Here is a 20,538-nt window from a genome sequence, read left to right as displayed (position 1 = left end):
AAACGCTGGCCGAGGCAATCTGAATTGGGCCTGGGAAGTGATTTTTTTTTTTTGAGCGCAGCCTGGGAAGTGATGTGGGCTCGTTATCTTTAGTTGGGCTGTACTAGGCCCTGCAAATTTGGTTTGCCCATCTCCAATTTCAAAATACTCGCCTGGTTTTTCGAATCGATTGTTTAAATTTAATTTTTGTTGATATAAATACGAATCACATGTAGGTTATAATGTAAATTTTATCTAACCTTATTTGTGCAAAATATATTGATAACCTGAAACTCAAGCTGGCCAACTCGAACGACAAGAGCTCCTTCGTCCCTCCATTTCTTCCCACATACACGATTCAACATGCTTGTGCAGATTTTTGCCTACTAAGTAATTGGATAACATTCAATCCAAAAATAAGTTGCTTCACCAAAGACAATTCTGACATGCCAATCTCAGTTTAGTCTTACAAATAAACGGACATCGCTTAGAAGTGCAGTGTGTCTTTTCATACATCACAAATATTACACAAGTGGAATTGAAACCGCTGATTACATTCAGTGTATGCTGTGGATTTAAGGATAGCGAAGTGTTGTTCACCCAGGAATCATGGGTATTATTGTCTGCTGAAATCGGCTCCGCTCATGGTGCCACAAGGAAGATTGCTGCACCAAAAGGATAGCCAAGCTGAACAGTTGCACAGAGGATTGTGCCAAGGAGGCAAGGAGCACGGTACAAAAAACCATCCTACTTCAGACTTCAATCTTTAAGTCTTCAGCCTTGTAGACTGCACCAAAGGAAAAACGTATTAGCACCCCAATATCACCATTCGAACAAGAGCTTTCTGCAATAAATGTGGACAATCTTTATAATATTTTTTCCTATTTATAGTCAAGGTTAAAATTGTTTGACTTAGGACAAACCTAGACATAACTATATTTTGGGCTGGATGGAGTATTACTATATTGTTGTTATCTAGGAGATAAATATGAGAAACAAGTTTTCTTTTTAAAAAAAAAAGATAGGATGTTTTACTCTAAAGATCAAATCAAAAAAGATCAAAAAGGTAAGACAAACAAACAAACAGTGTCAAACACAGTAGGTTATAAACATGAAAGTTTGGATTACTGCACGATCAATTTGGATGTAATTCATCACTTGCAGCAAACTTCAGTTTGTCAATTTCCCATCGCAGATGCAAAGCTAAACAAAGCACTTGAATTGACATTCACTAAACATTGTACGACTGAACTGAACAGAGGAAATGCTCACTGTGGAACAGAATCCCTTGATGCTTTGACCAGTCGCTACCAATTCTTATATTGGAGCATGAGATTCAGTTATTATAGTGCAGCTTATTTGATTACAACCTACAATCTGTAATATATACAGAGGAGAATCAGCTTCTGTTTCTGTTCTGTTCTGAGCAAGGCTGGCTTTCAATTATATGAGGATCTGAAGTCACATTGGCTCCTCTCGGTTATTGTTCTGGTTATAACCACTTCAAAACTTGTCTATATTTTAATAGAGCACATATTTACATGGTGACCTTTTTCTGGAAAAACTATTCATACAACATCTAAGCTCAAAGCTGAAATCTCAAAAACTGACATAACAACCCACATGATGTTCGAAATCTTAACTAATACACAGCCTATTGTTTGAAATATCTACAAAGTGGCATACTAATAACTAGCAAGACACATACCAAAGCTCATCTCTGCGTTGATATGGCTACAAAAGTCTATCAAATTTAGGACAGAGGAAGAATCAAACTTACATATCACTCGACATGGGCTGGAAACTGATTAACTCCTTTGAATTTGCCCAGCTCCAGATTTTCCTCCCTTACATTTTCCTCCATGGTTTCATAATCAATCAAGTTTTCCTCCATGGTTTCATAATCAATCAAGTTTTCCTCCATGGTTTCATAATCAATCAAGTTTCCCAGTGCTGTAATGTTAACTATGGGATGGTTTGGATGTTCATCAGCAGATTTCCTGATAGCAACATCTATGGATTCGAACAACTGTGACGCAGCTATGCCCTTGCCATTGATTCTGATATCAATTTTCTTGAGGCACGTGAACTGACCAATGCTGATAGAAAAATCCTCTGGCAGAACTTGAAATGACAGAACCAACTCCTCAAGTTTTTGCATAGCCTGTGGCTCAAATTTTAGGTCTTCCTTTGCAGAATGCAAGTGAAACTTTTGAAGAACTGGAAATCCTTTGCTACTGATGACAAGCTTTTCTGTAGGCATGGCTTTGGATGACAGAGAGAGTTGTATAAGTGAAGGTGATTCAGAGAGCAACCGTAAGTCTTCATTCTTTACTTCTTTTATATCGATGCATAAATATGCAAGACTTGGAAGTAACTCAGAGAACCTTTCTGGGATCCTGTTAAGATAGCAGCATTTGTTCAACTGAATCATTCGCAACTGCCTTAGAGGGTAGCGCAAGCAATCTAAAAATTCCACTGAACAATCACTGCCATGTATATACAGAGACTCAAGCTTATCCAATCTGTATAGTGAGACGGCTAAATGCTCATTTGTCAAAGTGTTATTGGATTCTATTTCAGAAACCCAACATAACACTAACTCTCTCAGTTTAGGCAGATTACCAAGTTCCTTTACAACAATTATATTGCTTTGTATAATGTCAACCTGCGACAAACAAGAAAGTGCTTCCATCTCCCCTATCCCCTTTGGAAACCTGATCTTATCACAAAGTAGATGTGCCAGCATTCGTAGTTGCACAATACTTTTAGGCAATTCTTGCACTTTTGTACCACGGATGTCTAATGTTTTCAGGAATTTTAGCTGCCCAATTCGATCTGGGAGTTTACAGATGTTTGTGTATCGGAGACTCAAGTACCTTAAATGGAGAAGCCAGGGAATCTCCTCTATGCTCTGATCTATCAATTCCTTACAACCTTCCAGGTCCAATACCCGCAAACAAGGGAAATGCTTAAAGGAAAGATTGGGCCCCACACTGCCAAAGATATGTAGTGAGCGAATATGAGAGTTATCCTCTAATTCTGGAATGCAATGATCCTTGCTAATTATGGATAACCGACGAATTTTGCCATGTAAGACAGGTACATGCTTTCCATTGTCTAATAAGTTGAAAAAATTCTCTTCAATTGATTTGGACTTGATGAGGTCATGCATTATACCATGAATTAGATAAGCCTCTGGTTTAACATCATCACTGCCATGAACAGGATGAATCATATTTCTATTGATGAGCTCATTAAAGCAACTCTCTCCCAGTTCCTCTTCAGTGATCCCATGTTTGGCACATATGAATCCTTCAGCTATCCAACTCCTCACCACACGATCACGATTGATCGGATATTCCTCAGGAAATATACTTAGGTACAAGAAGCAAACTTTCAAATATGAAGGAAGATCATAGTAACTGCGGAGGACTATGCTTTTCATTACATCCATTCCTTCAGGTGTAGCACCAATAGAACTACACACGTCCTCCCATATTGGCTTCTGAGGTGGATGACAAGCTAATAAACTGGACATAGTAATTACGGCTAGTGGCAAACCACAACACTTGTTCAAGATTTTGTCAGAGACATCCGACAAGTCTGGAGGACATTTCTTCTCAGAGCCAAAGATCCTTGTGTGGAACAACAACCTAGATTCCTTTAGGCTGAGAGGTTTAATGTTATAGATATGGTCATTCCAATGTGGGCAACATTTTTCAGCAACACTGTTAATGCGTGTAGTGACAATTATTCTACTCCCCAAACTGTTCATAGGCAAAGCATATTTGATGATATCCCAAGCATGTGAACTCCATATATCATCCATAACAACCAAGTACCTGTTATTCCATTTCATTGTAGATAGGTCAGCAATATGATTTGTTATGGCAACAGAATAAGAATTAGACAAACTAAAGATAAGTTCGGAATGAATTACTGGTACAATATGTATTTCATTTTTTGAATTTTTTGTCTGAAAGATGACAGAGAATTGCAGCACTCTATGATATGTACCAGTAATTGCAACTTAAAAGAAAATCAAGTCTCAAGTAGCACCTAGCAAGCGATTGCAATATGTTGGTTTCGTGTACTCTACAATATCTTCGGTAAATTGTTTTTGAAAAAAAAATATCTACGACTTCAAAGGAGGCTTTTAATATATACTGGATGCAGAGAGATCAAGAGCAAACAAGAGAGGAGCGTATAGTAACATAAGTGTACCTTTTATCTTGTAGAAAATTTCTGATATTGTCGATGAGACCCCTTTCATCCAGCTCGCCGTCGTGTCCACTGGTACGTGGCCACTTAAATTGGTGAAGCACGTTCATCAAAATCTTCTTCACATCGGGCTCCGGGGACACGGATACCCAGACCCCGTAGTCAAAGTGTACTTTTGCTTGCTCATATACAACATTAGCAAGGGTCGTCTTACCAAGACCTCCAGATCCAACAATGGATATTACCTTGAGCCGAGCTGCGGACTCGGGCTCCTCCTCCCCCTTCATGAGCAGCTTGATGAGCTCAGTCCGCGGACGGTCCACGCCGACAAGGCTTTGAGTTTGAGCATGCACAAACGCCGTGATACGAGGATCCACGGTGACTTTGTTGGGTCTGCCGACATTAGTCTGCCGAGAGTAGCGCTGCATCCTCTCGGCCACTTCCTTCACTCGCGATTTGATGTCCTGGATGTTATTGGCGATCTCGCGGCGGAATCTGATCTTCCAAAAAAAATTCGCTTGCTTGGCAAGGAGTCGCTTGGTCCCGCGCAGATCCAAGCCAGGCTCGGCATCGGTACGCACCAAGAAGCTGTCGACGGTGTCCTCTATATCGTAGGACAGCTCCCGGGCATCCCTTAGGAGTGCCGCCTCAGCCTCAGTAGGCTCCGCCTCCATCTGCCGAAGGATGAACGCTTGAATGGACTGGAGCTCATCTACGAGGAACATGACATCGCGTCTTGTTCCCTTTAGTAGCTTGTATTCCTCCGCCAGCAAGGCATAGAGCTTTGGGAGGAGGGAGCTCAACGCTCCAGCAGTAACCTCCATGATCTTCCACAAAACAGAACGGCAAGGGTTGGTGATTGGATCGATGTGGGAGAGGAACTGGATTTGGGGGAACTGGGGACTCGACACACGCTGGGTGAGGGAGGGACTTGAAAGACAGTCTCCGTCCCTTCTTTGTCACTTTACGTGCGTACCCCTGGATTTTTCTCTGTAGGTCCCCAGAGAACATCTTAAATGCAGATGTCCCAGAACCGAACTCGAAGCTGTTCTGTCCTAAACGCAGATAACACCTCATACTTTACACAAAATGAACTGAAAAACCCGAATCTGCCTGAAACAAACCATGCACATCCTAGGACCGTAGTGAAAAACGGGGTTTTACTTCTGCAAATGCAAATGCAAATGCTGAGTGCTTCTCTCCCAGTCCCAAGGGCCTTCTTCCTCCTCTTGCTGCACATTGTCACCAACTCGCCACACCGCCTCACACACACGCACAAAAAAAAAAAAACTCCCTCTTCTGCCATGGCTTACTGATTTGTGGTGCTTGTGCGTGGATGTCATCACAACCTCTCTAGCCACTCTCTATACACACACAGAGACATTATTGCTGCAAGCGCCAAGTGCTGCCTCGAACCAGATGGAGGCTGCCTCTGGTCTGGTGAAAACCTCCGTGGATCTCTTCAACCTGCTGCATGCAAGCTACCAGAAGTTGAAGCAGCTGCCCAAAGACGTCGATTTCATCCAGAGCGAGCTCCGGTCCATAGAGGAAGCCATCATAAAGAATTCTAGTAATGCGGATCAGAACTGGACGAGCAGCAGCTGGATCGCCGACCTCAAGTTAATACGGCAAAAAATCGAGGATGCCGTTGACTTCTACAACTACAGGGTCATCTGCAAGGAGGACGATCCAGGAGTTCTGTATGGCGCCTATCACTCTGCAAAGACTTTCCTAGCTGGCCCCCGTAGCAAGCTCCTAAAGGACATCATGGACATCAAGCAGCTCATCTCTGAAGCCAAGGAGAGGAAGGGATATCATCGGCAAGACCCTCCACCAGCTAATCATGCCACAACTGACAGAGCCTACCAACATGCTAATGAGGCCAACCCGCAAGGCTTGGAAACACCCAAAGGGGAGCTCATCCAGCTGTTGCGCGCAAGCTCTGAGAGTTCAAAGAAGCTGAGGGTGATAGCCATTTCTGGCCTAGGTGGCACTGGGAAGACAATCCTTGCTAAAGAAGCGTGCAACCAAGTTCACTACAAGGACAAGGAGTTCGATTGCTGTTCTTGGGTCACCGCGTCGACAATAGCAATCAAGCTTATTGCCAGAGATGTCAACAAGCTCCTCGTGCACATATTTGATAAATTGGAGCCACCACCCCAAGGTACCAGCAACCATTTGGCAACAGGGCCGCCATCCGAAGAAAATATTAGTGAGCATTTGCGGCAAGTATTGGAGAATAAGAGGTGCGCCTCTCTTTATTTTACCATTATGTTTCTATTACGCATAGCCAATGCAATAAAAAAAAGTCTGCATTTCAATCTGTAAAACTTCATCCTTCGTTAATATAATGTATCAATGTTTATGTCCACGTAAGCCTACCATAGAGTTTCTAGAAAAAGAAATCGGTGCTCGTAGAGCCTAAGAGTGGAAGGAGGTGAATTAGACAAACTCAAGACCTTATTTATCTTTCAATATTTTTCTTAAACAATATCTTAGATGCGTAACTAAGTTACAGTTGATATAGTGAGAAACACCCACCTACAAAGAGATTTGCAATCTAAAGCCAACCCTAACAAAAAAACTACTCTAAGACGTTAAGACACTCAAGCTGTAACTTATAAGTATGAAATGCCGGAAACATAAATATGTGAGTAAGATAATGTAAACTTGAGGCCTCACTTTGTTCTATGGTATCACTAGGCAAAAGGTCACTCCTAGTTCACGTTGGAGCACTTACAGAGAGTATCGCTCCCGATCAGCTAGTCTTTCCCAGTTACCAAGTCTCTCATGGTCAAGGCCTAAACTCGCCACAAAGTAAGAAAGATGAGAATGTCACAAGAACAATAACTATCACACCTCTATTCCGGTCACCTTGGTGCTTTATTCACTACGGACCTTCTCCACGAATGAGGGGGTCTCCTCATCCCCCGCATATATATGGTCACCACCGCCACTCCACACCAAGGCGGAGAGTCGTCGACTTGCCAATGATTCACAATGACTCCAAGGGGCCGGCACACTTAGCTTATAATGGTGGTTCACTTCTTGACCCAAGCACAAGGCATCAACACCTTGGTATGTCAGCCTCTTGGCCTAATCTAGCACTAAACATTTCATAAGCTTGTGCTAAATGGCTATAAATTGATCACATTAGCACATATGTGCCATGGATGTGTCTCAATGTGTATCTTGAACTCCCTTAGACTCCAGCACAATCCATCAACTCTAAACACGCGAGTATATGGAGTATATATAGTTCAACCATTCAAGAGAGATGTCGCTCCAACGACCAGTAAAAAAGTGTTCTCATCGGATGATCTGATGATCATCACTTTTGGTAGGCATCGGATCATCTAGTGCACCCCTTTTTAATATAGTCGTTGGACCCTTGGCAAAAGTCATCCAATGAATTCATCTGACTACCTATCGAATCATTCCATTGCCCCATCTTTCTTCCAATCCAACTGACATGATCTTTGTGAATCTCAATATTCATCTGACGCTTGTATTTTTTCTACCATCGCATCTTCCGGTGACCTGCTTCTTCTTCTTCTTCACTTCAAACGTTGACCAAATCCATTCACCTGATGCATACAATCTTGACCCCGTCAGATCATCCAGTGAGTGCAAGTCAATTTCTTCGAGACTTGGCAACTCTCCATTCTTCACGAAAGTCCATCCGACACTTCATCTGATGGGTCATTGGACTATCTGGTGACCTCGAGTCTTCATAAGCTTGTTCTGCAGCGTCTCATGCAAAATGACATTGTCTGTCGGATCATACGACGCATTCATCCGGTGCTTTATCAGATTATCTGGTGACTTTTTTTCTTGCCCTGTTGGAATATCTACGAAATATCCTACAGGACTGGAAGCACATCTGATTTATATAGCTTAAGACAGAAATGTTATGAGGTAGTATTTGTTCGATCAGATAATATGTTTGTTGTTATGTCCCTGCAACGACTTGGAGCTACCCCTAGAAGATCACAGAACAACATTTGAGGCATGACCTTTGTCGATGAGGTTGAAAGGATCGAGGCCCAAAAAGGATGAGGGGGAGGTTGAATTGTGACTTTTTCAAATTTCTACCAAGTCCTTATCGTTAAGTGAGTAATGTAAGTCACAATCTCTAAGTCTAAAGTTCTCTAAGTATCTAATACTTCAAAAAAACTAAAGGGTTTTCAAAATACTCACCGGAGGAGTAGTTGGAGGAGGAGCCATAGGGAATTGCATGGCTGGGATGGGATTACCCATTTGGACAGAAAGACCTCGAATGTAGTTGTACATCTAGGCCATCTCGGCCGCCTGCTTCTGCTCGTTCTCTTGTCGTATCCTCCTCTCTTCTGCCAGTGCCGCCTCGTACGCCGCCTGTTGCGCTTGCATTTGGTGCTACAATAGTTCATGATAATGTTACAATGCAAAGCAAATATACATACAAAACGAATGAACTATGAATAAATAAGAAATAACCTGAAGTTCCTGCACTTGGAGCTGCGACGCGGACAGCCGTGGCCGTATGGCCGGGCTATTGGCCGGGCTCCTCGCTCGAATCTGGGATAGGGTGGGAGTGCTGGCCGTGTCTAAAAGGCCGTCGCCAATGTAGTAGCGCCCATGTTTTTTGCCTCCTCCCACCCTCATAATGACTTCTCCATCAAGGGGCTGGGTCCTCGGATCCCAGTCTGCCCCATGGATCTGTCTTCCCATCTCTGTGTACGCCTGGATACGACTGTGGACGGATGGGTTGCTGTACGCCGAGGGCGGGTCGTCAGGGTTGTAGGTGACGTTGGATGTCGCCTTGCCCTTGCGGGCCAGAGCCCATCCCAGGAACGGGGGACACTCCTGGCCTTCATGTGAGGACGACTGCGAAAAAGGAAGAAGTTGATTACAAATTATGCTGAATTGAACGTTAGATTAGAGAAATGAGTCTGTGTAGTGTCTACCCATCTAGCCCTGTACTCGTCGTTGTTGAGGCTGTCTTGATGGTGCGCTGGACCTGGCATCAGCAATCGCCGCTGCCGGCCAGCGTCGTGCAAAGCCTGCCACTCGGGGTCGAACCACTTGTCCACTATGTGCTCCCAGCACACGGTGTCATTACGACACCACCACGCAGGAACCTACACGTGATCAAATGCATGACATGTAAGAAAAGAGACATTTAACGATGTTTTTCATCTTATAATAAATTTGAACTTATCTGTAAATATTGCTCTCGAGTCAGCTTCAAATCCCTCGCCTCAGACTTCCCGATCTTCTACTTTAGGAAATGTGCACAATAGTTGATGACGCACTGGACTTGCGCCTCATAATGCATGTCCTTCACGAGTTTAACGCATCGATTGTGAGCCACAATCGCCGCCCGCTCCTCGTATCCCTCATCACACCTGTAAAAATCCTGCATATAAAGACGATGGATCATGTCATCATTAACCAAATGTTCAATAAATGTGATGTATTCACCATTTTTTGCCGGGAAAAACTTACCCAGAGCTCGCCCTTTACCCGCTCCGCCTTGTTCTCAAAGGCTCTTCCGCTCCGATCCAACTGATCATTGTTGGCGGCGATGTAGTGGTCCCATGTCCAGGCCGGCTCGTACCGTCCTTGATAGTGGACCAGGCCTGGGAAGTGCTCCCTGCACAAAAGACCCAGGATGCCGTTGACCTTGCATTTGTGAGCACCGCCACTGAGGACAGTCCAACTCCTGCAAAAGTGATTAAGAGAAAATATTAGTTTGTACCGTGATTTTCGAGTTAGAAAATGAAAAGGTAGTAATAACATGTCAAATTACTTACATATCCCCGCACGGTTGAATCAGCGGGTGCAAGGCAACAGGTATCGGCCTATCTGGGAGTCGCGAGGGACCTCGCAACCAGACAGCCGGCGTAGAGGTATCCTCGGCCGTGTCCTCCTCCTCAGACGACTCCCCCTCCTCCTCCTGCGCGTCCGCCTGCCACTCCTCCTCCCGCTCCTGGGCAGGCTCCTCCTCCTCCTCCTCCTCCTCCTCCTCCTCAGACGGCGGTACAGGCGAAGGCTCTCGACGCCTCCTGCCTCCACCCTTCCCTCCCCCCCCCCTCTTGGGTCCACCCTTCCCTCGACCCTTGCCTCGCCCCAACTCGGAACCCCTATCGGAGCCCTCACCAGCATCCGAGTGTGGCATCATTCTTCTGTACAGTGAGGCGACCGATCGTTGAAGTCCGCCGCCCGGCATCTTTCTTCAATCACCTGCAATTAAAAATAGTAAACCAATCAGCACATATATACAAAACGATCTTATAAAGAGAAAGAAAAAAATGCGACATAATTAAAAAGTAACATAATTAAAGAAAATAAATTATCGAAGCAGACTACCAAAAACCGTCAACATTTTGTCGAAGCCATCCCGACTAATGCCACACTCAGACTTTAGGGCCAGTACGCGTGCAATAGCATCGAATTGAGAAACATTGGTATGCCCATGGAGTGGTTTCTGTGCCGCAGACAACATATCGTAATACTGCTTTGCGGTAGGCTCTGGCGGTTCCTCTCTAGGTACTTCTTGGAAGTGTGCTTCATGAAAGTCTGCTAACATGTCTGCGCAACCGGCTTCAACATCATAATCATCGATGCGTTGTCTGACGACCTCTTCTCTCGCACGATGGGCTTCACCATGGCAGATCCACCGAGTATAGTTTTCCACAAACCCATTTCTGATAATGTGTTTACCCATACTGAGTTGTGATTGATGTATTCTATTTTCACACTTGCTACATGGACACGGCATTCTACTCTGTCCTCTATCAAATGCCTTTTTCAAGAAGCCATTGATCTTTAGAGCAAACTCAACATACTCTTGCTCGCTCTGCCAGCCCTTGTACATCCACTCACGATCATCCATCCTTTGCCATGTGAGGAAGTGATTTAAAAATCAATACCAACTACACGATGTCTAGCATGCTCTAATAAGTGAAGATAGGTCCTAAACCCATCCGAAGATGTGTAGCTGTGGTTAGTTTTCATACTCTACTACTATCCGAGATAGAATTTCGGCAGCACCTCCCCGCTGTTCTCCAAATACACGTCCCGACAGGGAGATTGTGTATCCAGAGAACAACAAAGAGATGATACCGATACTCTATCTCGAATCATAGTAGAGCATGGAAACTAACCACATCAACACATCCTCGGACTGTCCCAAAAACGGGGACAATTCGAAACACATACGGTTCCATATATGCAAAGAGCTGCATATTTCGAACCGTATCTCTTTCGAACGGGAGACGCCTAGGTTACGTGAAGCACAAACAAGATAAGTAAATAAAAGTCTGTGATGACTCACCTAACTGTCCCGCAAAGTGACGAGTCAACAACGGTGCCACAACCTCTCCTAAAAAAACAACTACATAGTATCAATAATTGAACATTTCAGTTTGAAATTCTGCAAAGATAAAACAGCACAGTGGTCGACAACTAACAAACATGTCTCAGATATGTTCCCTTTCATTTGACCTTGAACTTGAAGCATAAGAAACCTAAAATAAATTCATGACCACCATTAAACCATGTGACACATCCAGCCCAATCTTAACATCATCGCATCCGAGTTGTTGCTTGGGCATGGATGTGTCACATGGTTTCATGACAACCATGATAAGCATATCCATAGAACAGAAATAACACAGTTCGACTAACACTCATGCTCAAGCTCAAGGTCAATATATATAGCATATATCATCACAGGCAATACAATTTTCTACAAGCTTAATCAAGAGGTCAACAAGATTATTTAGGTCTTTAAAGCTATCATCTTTTCTCAAGTCATCAATATAGTTATCAAGTTGCATTTCAAGTTGCACTCGCAGGGTATCTGTACTTTCAAGCTACCATGATTAATTGGGCTACCAAATTACCAATCTAGAACATGCACTCGCAGAGTATCTGTACAAGAACACAAGAAGCAAGCTAATTACCTTGCCTTTGCACGCCGCAGCACGACCACGAGGTTCCAGCGGGGGCTCCCGGGGGCGGCGTGGGCGGGGGTTCGGCGGCGTGCGGACTAGGCGGCGCAGGGGCGTGGGTACGGACGGCGGAGGCGGGGCCGGCCTCGGGGGCGGGGTCGGGCCCGAGAGCAGGCCGGGCGCGCGGCCGCTGCGGGGGCCGGCCTGGGCGCGCGGAGGAGGATGGGGCCGCGGCGGACGGCGGAGGCGGGGCCGGCTTCGGAGCGGCCTCGGGGCGTGGCTGCCCCGGACCAGGCCGGGCGTGGCGGCGGCGCCGGCCGGCCTCGGCGCTCCAAGGAGGAGGACGGGGTGGTGGACCGCGGGTGGCGCGCCGAGGGGGAGGGAGCGCAGCGGAGCGGAGTGGAGCGGGAAGCCGGCGGCGGGGGCGGCGCGGGCGGCGGTGGACGGGGGCGGCGGACGGGGGCTGCGTGAGAAGCTCTTGACCTAGCTAGGCGGCAGTGTGTGTGTGTGTGTGACGGGTTGGGGGCGAGCGGACGGGGGTGGCGCGGCTAAGTCTTGAACGCCGTTTTCGCCGTGTGCCAAGATCCGGGACACACGACGAAGCCTGACTTCGCCGTGTGTTTCAGTTTAGGCACACGGCGAAATTTTTTTGCAGTGAATAATTTAATGTTCAAAATTTGATATTGAACTTTTCAAAAAACAACTAAATCTAAACACTCAAATTTTTTATATGGCCTCAATAAATTTGATGAGTTTTTTAACTAATTCCATTCTATTGTTTCATGTCATAATTAATCACATTTTACTTATGCCAATTATAGTAGTTTATTTGCAATTAAAATATTAAAAATACCAAATGGAGCCGAAAAAATTTGAAATTTCAACATGACTAAATCATTATCGCATATTGTCTATATAAAAATTTTGAACGTCAAACTGAAATTTTTCTATCATAACATGTACAAACTTAACCTTCTCTTCTTCTTCTCTCGGAAACTTCTTCGGGAAACTCTCAGTTTGTAAGCATCATCATGACAAAATGTTCGTATCGTACTCAAATTTTTACCATACATTTGGCGTATGATAGCATGAAGTTCGGGCAAATATCATAATTTTCTGACATCGTTCAAATTTTACATAATTCAAAAACTATTTGCCACCACGATCGTCGTAATGTTTCATTACCACAATCTTTGAAATTTTGTTTCAACTACTACATAAACTCTAACACTATAGTCAATATTATGAATATCATTTTTTCAAAAAAAAATTCCTTTTATTTAATACCCTTTGGAATTAAATTAGATTTACACGAAATAAAACAATAAATTGAAATAAATTAGTTTAATACAACTAATATATCTATAAAAATCTCATATTCAAACATAGAGTACCAAACAAATTATGAAGAGTGTAGAAAAAATTTGGAAGCAAAAACATGATTTTTTTTTCGTGTTCGCCGTGTGCTCAACTAAGGCACACGGCAAACATAATCTTTGCCGTGTGCCTAGAGCCAGGCACACGGCAAAGGTCTATGTGTTGCCGTGTGCCAGCGTGGACAGACGGCGAATAGGGACTGGCGTGACGTCCGTCCGAGTGTTGACGGCAGCCGGGGAGTTCGCCGTGTGTCAACTGACTGGCACACGACGAAGATGGGAGTTCGCCGTGTGCCTAGCCCTGGCACACGGCAAACAATAACGGCCGTGAGGCCCCCTGACGGCAGAAGGGTGTGCCCCGCACGTGATCCATGTTCGCCGTGTGCCTACTGGCTGACACACGGCGAAGATCAAGGTTTGCCGTGTGCTGGCCCTTGGCACACGGCGAAGAGTAAGGTTTACCGTGTGTTTTTTCTTTGCCGTGTGTTCTTCTGGCGACACACAGCAAAGGAGGTCTTCGTCGTGTGCCCGAAATAATGCACACGGCGAAGATTCTGGCACACGGCAAAATACCGTTTTCCGGTAGTGCAAGAACCTCTCGATCACCAAAATCGTCTAGGTGCCGTCAAACACCAAGAGTAACAAGCTCTCAAGGCTTCACTTGACCCTCACTGAGATGGCCCTAAGCTCTAGCACACTTGTCACTCAAGGAATGGTTGATTTCTTCAAGTTTGGATCAATTTCAAGCACTAGATCTTCATCCAAAGGCTCAAATCACTCTCTTTTCTTCTCTGGGGTGGCCTCAGGTATTCAATGCATCAAAGGCATTATAAATGAGCCAGGGGGTGAGTTTATATAGTGTAGAGAAGCCCCCATAGCCGTTGGGAGTAAAGGACACAAAAGTCGTAGGCACCGGTTGAACCGGTGGTAGAGCGTCAGTTCAACCGGTCACACTGAGGCCCAATAGTAGCCGTTAGAACCCTGACATAGTGTGCAGGCTGGCGTCATTGCACCGGTGCTTGCTCCAGTGGAGCACCGGTTTAACCAGTGCTGAAGGATTTCTTCGAATGCCCAAAACATTGTCTCTGGTAATTAGTATGGTGCTTGCACCAACGCTAGTCTTGACATCAGCAGTTCAACTGGTGCTGAAGCAATTAATTTAACCCCAAAACTTGCTCTCTGAAAAATAGTACAGTGCATAGACCGGTACTTCATCTTAGAGGCGTCAGTTCAACCGGTGCAAAGGAGTTTTTTCAACTTGATTCCTGCTGCACAGTTCGGTTAGGCCGAAGCCTATAGGCACCGGTTCAACCGGTGCTCTTCGGTTGCACCGACGCCAGGGCGTCGGTTTAACTGGTGCGGAATACTTTATTGTTTTTCTGCTGAATTGACTTGGAGTTGATTCTTTCTTCGAGCTTTTGTTCTTCCAAGTGTTTTCTAGGCTTCTTTGAGCAGTCTTGAGCTGAGTTTGAACAAGTGTGTGAGATTTCTATTGCCAATTTGATTTGGGTCAAACTACTAACTCGAGATCCCGTCTTAATAGTATGATCACAAATTAAAAGCTATAAAACTCAAACTAAATCAAGTGTCATTCATCTCCTTGTGACTCTTGAATCTAGAATGGTCCTTAATCTTGAAAATTGAGTCTATGATTCGTTTGATCATGAATTTTGAGGGGTCTCCTTTCATATTTCATATGAGACACAACTTGTAAATGTTATTTCCTTCAAAACACACGTTAGTCGCATACTGTCGTCATTAATCACTGAAACTTACCAAATGCATCTACGGATCTAGATGTGCTTCAAAGTTTAACCCAAGTCTACATTCTAGGGGCAACAAATAGGGCGCTACCCCATAACTGGAACACCAGCAAAGACCGGCCGGCGCGCCACTGCCTATCTCTCAACCAAACACTAGCAAAAATGAGATCGAGCTATCCCATCCCAGCTACCAAACACATGCTTAGTATTGTCTTGCTTGTTACAACAGGAATCTTCTCATAGCGATGAGCACGCCTCAGGATAAAAGAGTCCAAGTCTGCCATTTACGAGTATACTTACCAGATCACTCATATACATTTGACATATAGTATCAACCATGTGCTGCCTTGAAAGGAGAAAAAGAAAAAAAAAACATCCAAGAAAAAGACGGTTATGAACTAGTATTGACCAATTACATAATTTTGGATGGATTATAATGCTAACAAGGTTTTAGTACCGAATGAGTGATCACATCACCATAAATTCTCATCTAGAGACAGGAACAGGGTGAGGCATTTTGCAGCTGTTGTGTTTGCCTTTGGAATCCAATTAATCACAGAAATATAGCTAACTATTCTAGTGGGATTTTTCTGTTATAACTCCAAATTGAGCTTTCCACTAAATAGTGCATACAAAAGTATTACTAGTTAAAAGTATTTCCTACTCAGAGAACTAGTTTTAGTCTAGAGAGATGGAAAATATGGTTGACAAAAAAAATACGTGCATACAAAATTTTATACTATATTCTCAAGCGTGGGTGGAAGTTAAGAAACAGAATCGGTGCATTATATTTTTGTTTCCATGGAATTTAATCTTTATTTTTCCTATAATCTGCAGGTACATTATCAGAATTGATGATCTGCAGATGGAGACCGGCCTGTGGATGAATATACAATGTGCTTTCCCTGACAATAACAAGAGCAGCAGAATTATCGTCACCACTACAAATGACAAATTAGCTCAGATATGTAGCCTGAATTGTCGAGTTCTTAGAATGCAGCCACTTGACATGGGTTCTGCTCATGCTTTACTTGAAAGAGAATTGCCTGTCGTACATAGGTGTCCAACCAACCTGAACCAAAGCTTGGAAATGATCTTGAAGTCCTGTGAGTGCCATCCTCTTGCTATAGTTAATATGGCTTGCCATATAAGAGAAACTGGCAACAGGTGGGAGTGGGACCATGATAAATGTGAGCAGGCTTGCAACGGCATTGGTTCTGGGTTGGTCAATGGCACTGGAGCATTCGTAGGAATGAGTCAAGTGCTTAATCGTACTTACAGCTCTGTGAATTATAATACCATGACCTGCTTGCTGTCACTGAGTACATATCCCAAGAATCATGTCATCAAGAGGAAAAGTCTTATAAGACGATGGTTAGCTGAAAGGCTGATAACATGTAAAGACAAGCGATCTGGTGAAGATATATTAAACGAGTGCTTCACTAACTTGGTTGAACATAACTTCATCATACCAGTCAAGATTAGCATCAGTGGAGAGGTGAAGGCATTCCGAGTTCATCAAATGATGCTGCAGTTCATTAAAGCCAAAGCAAACTCTGAGAATTTTGTTACTTGGATTCATATTCATGAGGGCCAGGAAAAGGAACAGGTTAATAATATATGTCGATTGTACATTCATAACAGCAGTCCTAAAGATCCCAGTATTGGAAACAAGACTGAATTATCTCGTGTCAGGTCATTAACCTTTTCCGGGCTGGCAAGCAAAACTCTGATGAATTTCAAGGACTTCAAATTGCTGCGGGTATTGGATCTAGAATGCTGCGAAAATTTGAAAAATGCCAATCTTGATACTATCTGCAGGTCATCAATGCTGAAATATATAAGCATCAGAGGCAACGAAGGTGTAAGTAAGCTTCCTCCAAGCATTGTGAAGCTACAATATTTAGAAACACTCGATATAAGGGAGACCAAGGTGGACATTCTGGCTATGGAAGTCATCAAACTCCCCCAGTTAGCTCACCTGTTCGGGGAGTTTCAGATACCTTCTGAGTTGAGCAACCTGGAGACGTTATTCACCAACAATATCTCCAATCTGCACACACTGGTAGGATTCTGCATCGATGAAAGCCCAGCCGTGGTGAAATTATTGCCTCTAATGCTCAAATTGATGAAGGTTAAAATCTTGTGCCGCCAGACTACTCCCAGAAGCGAAGTGATAGAGGAGGACCTTCTACTGTCTCTGAAGAGCTGTTTCCAAAGGAAACTGTCCGCACCGAATTTATCTCTTGGGTCCCTATGCATTGATTTCAGTGATGTGCGCGACCTTGACTTCCTGCATAGACTAGAGGAACCAAGTTTTCTTCATTCTCTCAAGCTGCGTGGAAAGTTCAGTGAAAAGTCGAGAGGACTGCCGCGGTTCATTCTTCTATCAGACAATCTTAAAGAACTGCACCTTTCAGGGACTAATCTAGGTTGCAGCGTTCTCTCGTTGATACAAGGCCTGCAAAATTTGCAATTTCTAAAGCTGACCGAAGATATCAGCATAACTGAAGCCGGAGAAATTATTTGTGAATGTGGATGGTTCGTGAGTCTGAAGCGCCTATGTTTTGATGTTCCAGTGCTGCCGAAGATTGTCATCCGAGAGAAGGCTATGGAAAGCCTCAAGTCCCTCCAGCTGTTCTGTATAGTGTTGGGTGGCTTCTCCGGCATCACGCACCTGCTCCACCTAGAGGAATTGGTCCTCCCTTCTAATGTCACCGGACCAGAGGCAGATGATTTAGCTCTTCAAGTCAGCAGGCATCCCATGAGACCAAAATTCGATAGGCCACTAGGTGACCCTGGTAGATCAATAGGATCTAAGCGGATGTTGACTAGGAAAAATGGCTTCCAAACCCTGAAGTTAGGGAAGACTAGTTAGGTTTGGGTTGTAAAACTGATGTTATGATGTGCTCATTAAAAAAACGATTACAATATATGCTCAATTCTTTTAAAAAACAGAGAAAGACGGTATACCCGCCTATTATATTGATAAGGGGAAGTCTGTTTTTTTCACCTGATTTCCACCATAAAACTACAAAATCAGATTGGATCGAAAGACAACAATCGAGTGGCATGTTTTCTCTTTTGTGGCATATTTGGACCACAGTTTGCTTTGTATTAGACTAAAGACAACTGAAACAAAGACTACTATATAACTATACCTAATATACTCGTTATATTTGGGGGACCCTAAAATTTTGGGGCCATGTGTGGTGGCACTGGCCGCACGAGTTTAGATACGGGCCCGTGGATCACCCTACATTTTGTGCTAGATTTGTTTATTAGATATAGGAAAAATCTCAGCCTTGAACATTTAGATTTGTTTATTCTTTTTCCACGAACAGCAACAAGCTCTCTTAGTTTACGGTATGAGAAATGTCTCTCCATGCTAATTAAACTAACAACCGAGCACGTCAATATTAGACTACCCAAAATAATATATTGTTATATATAGCGTGATGTCCGCGTATCGTGTTACCATAAAACGTGTGATCTTTTGAGTCATGGCGAATTTAGCACACTATAAAAATGTGGAGCTCCAGGTGTATAAAGGTATCTGTTTGGTTGCTGTGATTTTACTGTTCTTATCTTTTTCCCTTTCCATCATATTTTTTTCCCTTTCCATCCTAACCACTTTTGAATTACTGAAACACTAGTAAACATCCAATGCACCTAATGTCAACGGTCGCCTCAATCATCGACTAGCCAAAGAACTGACAGAGTAGCTATTATTTTGTACTCTCCCGTTCCAAAAAAGAATGCAACTCTCCCTCCCTAAAAAAACTAAATAATTTAAATTTGATCAAATTTATAAAAAATTTACTAACATTTGTGATACACAATAAGTACCATTAAATTAATTATAGAATATATTTTTACATTAAATTTATTTGACGATATATATTAGTATTTTTGAATAAATTTGGTCGTATTTGAAATTGTTCGATTCAGTGAGGCTTACTAGTATGGAGTCGCTGGAGCCGACGGAATCTGACGAGCCCACACCTCTCAATTATTCACCCATTTATTAGCTGATAGTGTAGCCCATGTTTTCTTTCATTATATCCACACTGGTTAGCTATTTAGCTAGCTTGATCTGATATGATAATAAAAAAATAGAAGAAAGAGTAGTCACTAGCAAATAGCTGATCTATTTCACGTAGCCTAAGAACTTATGAGAGGAGCGTGTAGGTCCAATAGTATAAAACTAGGTGTATGATCTGTGCATTTGTGCATATTGAAATTCAAAAATTTGCATGTCATTGTATCCTTACTATTTTTTTTAAAGATTATCTATTTGTTATCATACATCACCCTATTCATTATCATAAATTATGTTTTGTTGTTGGTTAAAACAATTGAAATATGATCTACCTATAATAACAATTTTCATTTGTTGAGCTTTATTAATATTATGCATATAATTATTTTTATTTTTTATATTGATTGATTGTTGTTAGCTTTAGTTTTCATTATTAGTATGTTTGTAACTGATACATAGCTAAATGATTATTTATATTTAATTTTTCATAATGGCATTGGTGAGTAATTTTTAATTAGGCACACAGGTATTGTAGGCTAATTCTATTGTAATGGTAGTGATGGGTAATTTTTTTCTATTTTTCTCTAATTAACGTGGGAATTTTGAGACCTTGAGAGTGAACATGGAGCCTCCGTTTGGTGGCCAAATAATAATATAATAGATAGTATTTTTTTTCTTTCTCACTTCCATATGAACAGATTAAATAGCTAGCATTAGCTACTACCATTGCGGATGCCCTCAAAGACATGTAGCCAATGTCAGTCGGGGAAGGACCGACTGATGGAGGCCGTTATTGTAGTATTTATTGAAGACCGTCGCATTACTTGGTCAATACAAACCTATCGTTTTTCGCAAAAAAAAAAAAAACCCCATCGTTAGAAAGAAAAAAAAACACAAGCTTGCCTTTGAATTAACTACATAATTAGATCCGTGCATTACTGCGGATAGACTTAGTATAAGATCCAATAAGTATATATTGTCCATTCGTTAATTGGTATGGGTTTATGTAGTCGAGTTATGGAGAGAGACGGTTCGACTCATATACGAGATGAATTAAAATCCATCTTTCAATGATAAAAATGGATTAGATAAAAAATTTAGATGAGAATTTTATTTACTTTAAAAATAAAGTTGGTATAGATTAGGAGTATATGTATTACTCCCTCTGTTCCTAATTATCTGTCCAAAACTCGACTAGAAAACAATGCACCCCTTAT

The 20,538-nt window shown here is 42.8% G+C and overlaps 2 protein-coding genes across 2 annotated transcripts; one reads left to right on the top strand and one right to left on the bottom strand.

Annotated features, from left to right (window-relative positions):
- Positions 1–355: 355 nt before the first annotated feature.
- On the bottom strand, positions 356–5,144 carry LOC120685986 (disease resistance protein RGA5-like). Its single transcript, XM_039968135.1, has 3 exons — positions 4,207–5,144; positions 1,760–3,824; positions 356–766 (listed from the first exon to the last, which is right to left on the bottom strand). The coding sequence occupies exons 1-2, from the start codon at positions 5,025–5,027 to the stop codon at positions 1,763–1,765; spliced, it is 2,883 nt and encodes a 960-aa protein (XP_039824069.1). The 5' UTR covers positions 5,028–5,144; the 3' UTR covers positions 356–766; positions 1,760–1,762.
- A 284-nt stretch (positions 5,145–5,428) lies between these two features.
- Positions 5,429–18,300, top strand: LOC120685984 (disease resistance protein RGA4-like). Its single transcript, XM_039968134.1, has 2 exons — positions 5,429–6,449; positions 16,117–18,300. The coding sequence occupies exons 1-2, from the start codon at positions 5,623–5,625 to the stop codon at positions 18,155–18,157; spliced, it is 2,868 nt and encodes a 955-aa protein (XP_039824068.1). The 5' UTR covers positions 5,429–5,622; the 3' UTR covers positions 18,158–18,300.
- Positions 18,301–20,538: the final 2,238 nt, after the last annotated feature.

This window comes from Panicum virgatum, chromosome 8N (genome assembly GCF_016808335.1).
Source record: "Panicum virgatum strain AP13 chromosome 8N, P.virgatum_v5, whole genome shotgun sequence".
NCBI classification, from domain to species: Eukaryota; Viridiplantae; Streptophyta; class Magnoliopsida; order Poales; family Poaceae; genus Panicum; species Panicum virgatum.
Note: the sequence above shows the minus strand (reverse complement) of the source record. Positions and strands in the feature narration are given on the sequence as shown.